The sequence below is a fragment of the Glycine soja genome, chromosome 1 (assembly GCF_004193775.1).
Source record: "Glycine soja cultivar W05 chromosome 1, ASM419377v2, whole genome shotgun sequence".
In the NCBI taxonomy this organism is placed as follows: domain Eukaryota; kingdom Viridiplantae; phylum Streptophyta; class Magnoliopsida; order Fabales; family Fabaceae; genus Glycine; species Glycine soja.
This window is the reverse complement of record NC_041002.1, coordinates 3,379,394-3,389,302: the sequence shown is the minus strand read 5'-3', so window position 1 is coordinate 3,389,302 and position 9,909 is coordinate 3,379,394. Positions and strand designations below refer to the sequence as shown.

The following is a 9,909-nucleotide window of genomic DNA, read 5'->3' as shown; positions in this document are numbered from 1 at the left end:
AAATAAATTTGTAATATAACTAACAAAATTATGTAACAAAAAACGTAAAATTTAAAAAAATCATTTCAAATTAATATACATATTGTATTAAAATAATGAGATATAATTTAGAGAAAAATATTGTGATAAAAAAAGTAATATTATTATTGAAGATTAATAAATAAATAAATATACGTGTATACAAGTTTATGTGATGCACTAATTTTATAAAATTATATGTGTGTATTTTTATTTTGAATTTATCTATAAAAAATTCTTTGTTTTCAAATTTTCATACAAAAAAAAGAAGATAATAGAAATATATGATAATATGCAAATATAGAAAAAGAAATATCAAATCAAATTCAAATCTCTAATACATAAAATTGAAAAATCTAAATCCCATAATGGTATATTCACTCATGAGCCAATAACTATAAATTTGACCCACCCTATAAAATTTTTACAATCACAAGCTCGATAAGACATAATTTGTTAAAAGAATATACTAACAATATTTTACATCGTTTTGTTAAAATTGTACAAATTCTATAAAAAAAAATTGTTTCTCACTTTTGAAAAAATAGAAATTAAAATTTATTGTTCAAAGTAATAACTTCCTTTCAAAACTATTATTTTTTTCCTCACTATATAAGAAGAAAATTACTCAATATAACCAAAACTTCATTTTGACTCCAAAATATGAAACCAACCTAATATAATTCATAATCAAATAATAAAATTTAGTCACAAAATATTTCAAACTCAACATTTATAATTACCAGTAAGCGTTGGGTTTAGTGAAAGAAGTCAATCTCCACAGCATGATGATCATAATATACAAAATTATTTGTAGATATATAAGGAATATGAACAGAATCCAAAAATATATTAGTGTTACGTTAGCAATTTAGCAGTAAGGTTTTCTATTAACAATCATCAGTTCAACACCCAAATCCTTGATTTTAAAAAATAAGAGAGCAAATGTCTTATTTTTTACAGGGGACTAAAATATAATTGTTTGATGCAATAATCCTTTGAGCTTGAAGCATGACAATTTATTCACCCACTATATCTTGTGCTGAAATTCAATTTTTATTTGAAAGAATGGGGTCAACAAAGATTGAACTCTTGCCCACTTGGTAATACATGTTTTGATACCATCTCATGAACCAAATCACCAGTTTAAGTTGTTTAATGGTGGTTTGTGATTGGGTTTTATGTCTAACAATTGATTTATATTTTCAACATTAAACCCTGTTCTGCCACCAACAACAAAAAAAAAAAAATAGAAGAGAAAAGGTTGGCAATGGAAAAACAATTTATTAGGAGTTCAGGTTGAATTTTCATAGTTGAAAAACAAGTTGGAAGACTGTTATTGATATGGACAAAAATTTGGTTGGGAAATATAGAGACCAAAATGCTAAAAAATTTGTTTAGAAACTAAAATTAAAATTTACAAAAAAGTTTAGGGAGAAACACATGATTAACCATCATTCGTGAAATTCATCAAATTATATTATTTTCTCCTTTAAATTTATTATTGAATAAAGCTATATAAATTTATCTAATATAAAACGTACAGAAAGTGTTAGAAAATGTATTGTCTCGTATCCTTTATTTGGTGCCTCATCTCTCACAAAATTAATTCAACTATTTGATATGATTTTTTGTGTCAAAAATTGTGTAGGCCTATTTGGACACAACTGATTATTTTTATCTGATATATATATACATATAATTGTCTGCTTACCTTTTTCTTGTTGCCATTTCTCACATAACAAATTCAACTTATTGATATTTCTTTAATAAAATATCGTGTGCTCCAATTTGTGCAAAGAAAAAAAATAATGGGCCAAGTTTGTAAGCCATTTAAATCTTGAGGCTGACGGGAAGAAACAAACAACAGAAGTGGTTACTTTTTTTTTCACAGATTTTATAAGATGCTAATATATTTCCGTTGTGCAAGTGTACAACGAAAATATATTTTTATTTTATAAAATGTATGCAAAGAAACAAAATAACAAACGGAAATATATTTTTATTTTATAAAATGTATGCAAAGAAACAAAATAACAAAAAATGATTTTGTTTGATAATTATACAAGTCAATCATGGAATCGTATTTTTGTTGTGTAAATAGGATTGAGCAGAAAATATTATAACAAAAACAATGATTTCATTTTGTAAATATCAAAGTATGCAATTGTATCATGTCTTTATTTTGTTTTTTGTTTTTTTTACCTCCATTTACATAATGAAAACATGTTTCTATTGTATCTCTGCCCAAGGGACAATTTAGAAATATAACAAAAAGGTACCTAGTGCCAATAGAAAAAGTGATAGTCCTAATAGTAATATCCCTACTTACAACCAATGCTTGGGTGTTGTTAGGTGCACCCAACATTATTGCTAATGCACCCATTACTTAAGATGAAATGACCAAAATACTCTTGATCCATAAGCCTTTTAAGTTGATCCATAAAAGGCTTACGGATCAAGTTGATCCGTGTTGTTCCGTAAAAGGCTTACGGATCAAGTTGATACATAAGCCTTTTACGAATCAACTTGATCCGTAAGCCTTTTATAGAACAACACGGATCAACTTGATCCGTAGAAGCCTTACGGATCAAGTTGATCCGTATGCTTAATATCAACATACGGATCAACTTGATCCGTATCAACCTTACGAATCAATTTGATTTATACGATTTACGGATCATCCTCACGCACACCCATCACTAATGCGAAAAAAACACAGGGACAGTTTTGATATTTTTTAAAAATGCTGGGTGTACCAACAATAATGCTGGGTGTATCTAGCAACACCCCCAATGCTTTTTGTCAACTGAAAAATGTTCGAACTTTCCCACTTGAAAAAAGTCACATGTCCACAAGCCCAACAGCTAGGAGGATGTATTAACCCAATCCACATTCCTCCTTCCTTTTAAGTTTTTACGCCTCCCTACAACTTCTGGCTGATGAATATTGTTATAACAATTCAAACTTGAGATTTTCTATCTATTTGATTTCATCTCATACTTTTCCTGTTGGAATATAAAGGGGCCAATTCAAATCATTTATTCACTAACTATTTAATCCATTTATGTATAACTTTAACTAATTTGATCAATAAATAATGAATGAATTTATAAATTGGATGACCATTTGTTATTGGATAGAGAATGAGTCATTCAACATAATGTGTAATCGATTAGATCAAGTAGTCCAAAGTTCATTAGATGAGTATATATAGGATTTTAAGAGTATGAATTCTAGATATGGATGAAAATGGGTAGAGTTCAGTAGTTTTCATCTTCATACATGCATTTAAAATAATATTTGTATTTGGTTTCATACTTGTGGAGCCAACAATTTTAATTCTCATTCTCATACCAGCTTGATACCTATATACATATATATGTACCTGTAATCTGCGCTTTACTTATGTATAAGGTTCATGGTAATAAATCAATAAAAATAATTTAATTAAAACAAACAAACATAGCATTAGTTTGTCTAACCTCAAATCGTAAATAAATAAAATTATAAAGATAATAATTTAATATAGTGGTTGTTAAAGTTGATTTTTTAATTACTTAACAAAAATTCTAATTAAATGTTTAGTATTTTCCACTCTCTTATTAGAGATTAAACACTTAGACTATTAGTCATAAAAAAATATAATTATTTTCTAAAAAAATTATATATAATATATATGTGTGGATATTCATAAGTTTTGATTATACTTTTTCATCCCTAATCCTAGATTTTACAATATTTTGTAATTGAGTAGATGAAGTAGTCCAAAGTTCATTAGATGAGTATATATAGGATTTTAAGAGTATAAATTCTAGATATGGTTGAAAATAGGTAGGGTTCAAATAGTTTTCATCTTCACACCTGCATTTAAAATAATATTCGTATTTGGTTTCATACTTATGGAGGTAACAATTTTAATTTTCATTCTCCTATATACATATACATGCACATGTAAATTGTACTTTACTTATGTATAAGGTTCATGATAATAAATCAATAAAAATAATTTAATTAAAACAAATAAGCATAGCATTAGTTTGTCTAACCTCAAATCGTAAATAAATAAAATTATAAAAATGATCATTCAATATAGCAGTTGTTAAAGTTGATGTTATAATCGCTTAACAAAAACTCTAATTAAAGGTTTAATATTTTCCACTCTCTAATAGTGATACTATTAGAGATTAAAAACTTAGATTATTAGTCATAAAAAATATAACTATTTTATAAAAATTATATATAATATATATGTGTGGATATCTATAAGATTTGAGTATACTTTTCATCCCTAGTCCTAGATTTTACAATGTTTGAGATAATATATATATATATATATATATTATTTGATAATTTTTTTAGAAAAACTAATAGATAGGTCAAATATCCATCCATAAAAGATGCTTAATAGATTATATTTTTTATGATTAAATGAGTCATTAATGAATTATATTTTTTTAATTCATTTTTTACTGCCCTTGAATTAAATAAATTAACGATTTATTTTTATACTGATTAAATTTAAAATTTATATAATCCATCTGTTTGCTACGTGTTGAAATGGGAGATCCTCCCAAGCCATTCTTATTACGAATGGTAACTAGTATGGAAATATTTTTAAGTGCATGCTTAATTTAACATATTTTAAAGAGGTCATTACTGTTTTAATTAATTTTTTCATATTTTTTCAAAAGTTGTATTTTTTGACCAAAAAAAACATTTCAGAAACGGGGCACTAAGTTACTTATCATCTTTTCCTTTATCCCTTTAATATAATGGTTATTGGCGACCAAGTAAATGATTGGTAGATATATCCAGATAAAATAAAAATAATCCTACGACATAAAAATTGGAATATAAAAGTCGCATTTACTTCATAAACTAAATTATAGATTTGAAAAAAATATATTCAGAAGAGTCAACTATAAACATAAAAATGCTCAGCACAACCACAAATTAGGTTGCTGTTGTACCTTAACGTGTTTAATATACAATAGTCAAAGTAGTACAGCAAAAAAAAAAAAAAAAAAAAAAAAAAAAAAAAAAAAAAATATATATATATATATATATATATATATATATAATTTAAATCTAAAATCTTAATGAAAAGTAGACACGTATCATAATTCATAACTGACACTCAGCTATAAGTTCCATCTTAATTTGAAAATGAATTTAGATAATTTTTTTATAATTAGTTTAAAGGTATTTTGCTTTTAGATCCAATAAAATTAACTAATCAACTACTATTCCTTCCATCTCATTGTAATTATTGTATAAAAAAACTATCATTTAAGTTATTTAATGTAACATTAATTATTTTTTATTTATATTTCTTATAATATTAATGATAAACAATAAAATTTATATATTAATTAATGATATAAAATTAATTTTTAAAATTATAACTTTTTTTAATTATTTTTTTCCATATAAAATAATCTAATTCGATCATTACTTTTTAATTGTTTAATACAGAGTTAAAATTTTAAGAATTTAATAATGCAAAATGTCATAATTCACTCACATGCAGTGGCTTGTGGGGGCTCCCAGCATGTCATGTCATCCACTTGCGAGGAATTTTAGAGTTGACACACTCCTGTGGTCACTCGCCTTATCAGCTTCCACCTTCAATTATTATTACTCTCAAATCTCAATTATTACCACCTTCAATTCTCTCCATTCATTTGTCATCACTATTAATATCTTCTATCACCTTCACAACCCTTGTCAGTCAATCTAACTATATTGAGAAATTCAATTCAGCAGCATACTTTTAATTACGTTAGCATGTTCAAAATGTAGTGCACATTTAATTTACAATTGTAAATGTTGCAATGTGTGTTTTAATGTAAATCTATTAGATAAAAGTAAAATAAACACAGAAGTAAAAATCCTGATTAAAATAAACACCAAAGTAAAAATCCTGATTTGTTGACAATTATTTTTGTCTTAATTGTAATTTTGGAACTGCAAACCAAGTATGCTCCTAGTTTTAGTTCCATTTGTTGGAATTGTTTGTATTTGGAAATTGGTAGAACTGCAAAACGGTAGTTGAAGAATTGGTCAAATCAAACAGAAGTTATGACATGCTCCACTAGGTAGAGTTTTTCTTTGTCTAGAATCATAACAAACATGAGATGTTTGTATGGTACCCACATAACAAGTACAAAGTAAAGTTATCAAACGGTGTTTATACTTCTAGAAGAAGAACTCTAGACGAGTCAGAACTTTTCAGCGGAACAAGGACAAAAAGAGTGGAGTATATATATTACATATAATATTTCTTATATTTTATGGCAGAGAACTTCTGCTGGGCATTAAACACCATCACAATAAGAAATAGCATGCCAAAATTTCTTAATCTTACCCTCAAATGTGGCCAGAGTGACCTACAATTTGGCAAAACTGATTGAACAATTCGGATGACCAGCTTTTCCTTATAAGGATAACACTTTTTAAAAGTAATAATTAATTATACTTCCTGTACTTCATTTCATCCTCCCCTCTCTAATTAAAGCTGGATTGGGGATTCATAAATCCTAGTCTTTGTGGTTGTATATACTTAGTACTTGTTGATATGACCCATAGAACTGATTCGAGGTCGAATATAGTGATGATCATAGACAGATTGACCATAATCCACAGGCTTAATAACCACAGTGCCCTTCTTCCCATCCTGCTCTTGCACTGCCCCAAATACTATCTCATTGGTTTCCTCATGGCTTTGCTCATAGTAAGTGTGAGGGACTGATGAATGGTACTGATGGCGATGATGTTTTAGTTGTTGTTGCTGCTGTTGCTGTTGGTGTTTTAGTTGTTGCTGCTGCTGAAGATCTCCGTCCCATCCACTATAGAATGCGCGACTTTGCCAAAGTTGTTGCATCTTTTCTGCATCCTTCGACATGAAAGCATACGTTTTCCGTGGTGTTGGTGTTCTAGGGTCAATTGAAGGAGGCTCATCTTCATCTGGAATCACAAAGCTTTCTTGCACAGGCCAAGCATTTACTTGCTTTTGAGGTTGCTGGAACAGTGGTGGGCTTTGAAATTCATAGCTCTGTGGTGGGTTTTTTCTGAAACCAGGAAATAAGGCTCCCATTATTTCCACTACTGATGCCCCAGCATTAGTAAGAAGCTTCCCAATGGATCCAAAGAAACTTTCTTCTTGCTTATCCGATTCATCTTCTGATGGAATTAAAGGAGGTCTGGCAGAATTCAAGGGTTTTTGATATGGACTTGGTGAAATGCCAGACATAGCTGCACCCTCAGCCTACAAAAGCAGCAGATGAATAAATGACTCAAGACTTCATATGTATTCACATAACAAATTTAGCAACATTAGACTATGCAGTTTTAGAGAAGAAAGGACAACTTTAAATTATGTGGCTAGTATATATAGGTAATCTTGAGTTAAAAAGAAAAAATGATAATTTGAAAACTATAGCATAACATATATTGGAAAGTTGAGAACAGTTGAACTTCCCAAAATAACTCCAGATATCTACTGCATATAGATTGAAGTTTTATCAACGGACAATCATATTTATTTATGACCAATTACGTTCTGATGTCTATATCAGATTTACTATAATGAATCAGAAGGCAGAAGGCAGAAGACAAGAATGGGCACTTACATCCTGAGATGCCACAATTGTACCAAGTCTACGCTGTAATAATGCAAGCATATAACCAAAGAAGCCAGCACCAATGAGCACTGCAATTCCTGCAAATTGATTGCAATCAATCTTCATTTTTAATTAGAATATTTTCAAGAGAAAGAATTTGGATTGAATGACTGATATAGCCTACCAAGTGGAAATCCATTTTCGTATTGATAAGCACAATCATCAAAGTGTAGTTGGATCTCCCTGATGGCTTGGTTCCCCCTATCAATGACAAGTAGGGAGCAACTACTTCCAACATAAACAACATCAAAATCATTAGAAAATTTAGCTTCTTCACTTGGACCATCAACATGACCCCCTCCCCGGCTCCATTTTCCTCCAGCAATTGTTGTCACCCCTGAAAACAGAAACCTTAACTCAATAAAAAAGCTCCCACCTCTGATTCTAATGTGAGAGAAAAGGAGTCTTATGGGGTAGAAGAGGACAAAGGATTGCTCAGAGTATAACATAATGCTTGCCTGAATCACTAATTTTCCTAATTGCCATGTTCATTATATCTGCAACATAGATATTTCCTCGGTTATCAACCGTTATCCCTTTGGGGTGATTCATCCTCGCCTCCCTAAACCTTCCATCAACATGTCCAGAATATCCTTCAGCAGATCCTGCCACCAGCTTCGGTCTGCTATCTGCAAAATTGCATTGCACATGCCATTTTTCAAGTAAAGAAAATGTACACATTCAAATAAATTGGTTCAAGTGAGGCATAAAAATTACATTAAAAAGAGAAGTCTGAAGTCCCACAGACACAACAGGTTCAAAATGTATTACAGTTACCTTATAAAAGTGTGATACATCTTTTTTCATATGTCTCATATGAAATAACTAGAGTGACATGATATCATGCTTAGCACATAGCACATCAATTCAAATCTTTCGTGATCCCATAATGCAAAAAGTCTAACAACCTAGTTATGCTGATTTTACAAAATTAAATTAAACAGAGAATAAATCAAATGTATCAGATCACAAACTTAAGCTACCATCCTACCAATTAGACACACTTACTCAAAGAAAGCGAGGACGAAATCCTATAAATGTTACTATTAGCCGAATCCAGAATGAGAAGCTCCCCATTAGGCAACACCTCAACTGCATAAGGCTCAATTCCAAGCTTGCTTCCATCAAACACGGTTTCCACAGTGTACCCACTCTCGAACTTCATCATCGACTTCGCACCAATCGCTGCAACATTTCAATTCCACATAACCAAAAACTAACAAAAAAAAGAAAAAAGAATGCAATCTACATTGCATAGTTTCATACCGGTTTTGGTGGGTGCTTTGAGTGACCACACCCATTTGGTGAATGCAGGCACGGCATTTGAGAGAAACCCACTAACAATCTCTGCAAAAAGGAACAAACTTTTAAGAACTTGAATGAGTGAAACTGAATTGAAAGAAGAAAATGGGGTACCCACTGGCGGGTAAAGTAGTGGATGGTGCAGCTGAGGCATTGCAGAGTAGAAGCAAAAGTGTGAAACTCAACGCAAAATGGAGCTTTGCCATTGATCCTGGAGCGTAATGAAGCACCCAGAGAGGGTTCTTCTTGTGTAGCTGGGAAATGCAAGCTCTGAGAAAAGGAGGGAAACCCTAACACATTGAGCTTGAAGAAATGGGGGCACTGAGAGAGGGGTGTTAGCAGAAACTGAAACAGTGGGTTTGGAGAGTGTGGTGTGTGAATGGAAAAGGAGAAGGGGAAAGGCAAAAGAGACAAGAAAAAGAAACGGAAAAAGCAAATGGGGACTAGTGGACCATAGCATAGCAAGAGAGAGAGAGTCATACTAATAGTAAATGGAGAGAATCATGAACCGCCATTATTGTCTACCTTCATTTCTCATGGTCTCAGTATTTTATTTTTAATAATGTCATTATGAATAATTATAATTTTATCGATGATTAATCTTTGTTAAGAAATCTAAAATCTTATTTAAGGAATTTGGTCTAGTACCACATAGATTAATCACTTGTTGGTATATTCTCAATGTCAATATAATTAAGGTTTTTTTTAAGTCAAAACTTATTATATTTTTCAATTCACGTGTCATATATTAATTCATAATTAATTTTAAGTAATTTTATACACAGAAGAAAAATTGAATATAATTCTTCTTGAAAAATAGATAATTTTCCGCATATAAACTATCAACATTTTATATTATTGTGTTAATCCTTAGATTAATTCAACTAATTTATATAAGTGTAAC

At 30.1% G+C, this 9,909-nt stretch overlaps 1 protein-coding gene across 1 annotated transcript; it reads right to left on the bottom strand.

Moving 5' to 3' along the window:
• Window positions 1-6,197: 6,197 nt before the first annotated feature.
• LOC114410024 lies at window positions 6,198-9,507 on the bottom strand. Its single transcript, XM_028373767.1, has 7 exons — window positions 9,124-9,507; window positions 8,970-9,050; window positions 8,712-8,888; window positions 8,162-8,332; window positions 7,828-8,040; window positions 7,653-7,741; window positions 6,198-7,288 (listed from the first exon to the last, which is right to left on the bottom strand). Exons 1-7 carry the CDS (start codon window positions 9,209-9,211, stop codon window positions 6,584-6,586), a joined length of 1,524 nt encoding a protein of 507 aa, XP_028229568.1. The 5' UTR covers window positions 9,212-9,507; the 3' UTR covers window positions 6,198-6,583.
• Between the last annotated feature and the right edge of the window lie 402 nt (window positions 9,508-9,909).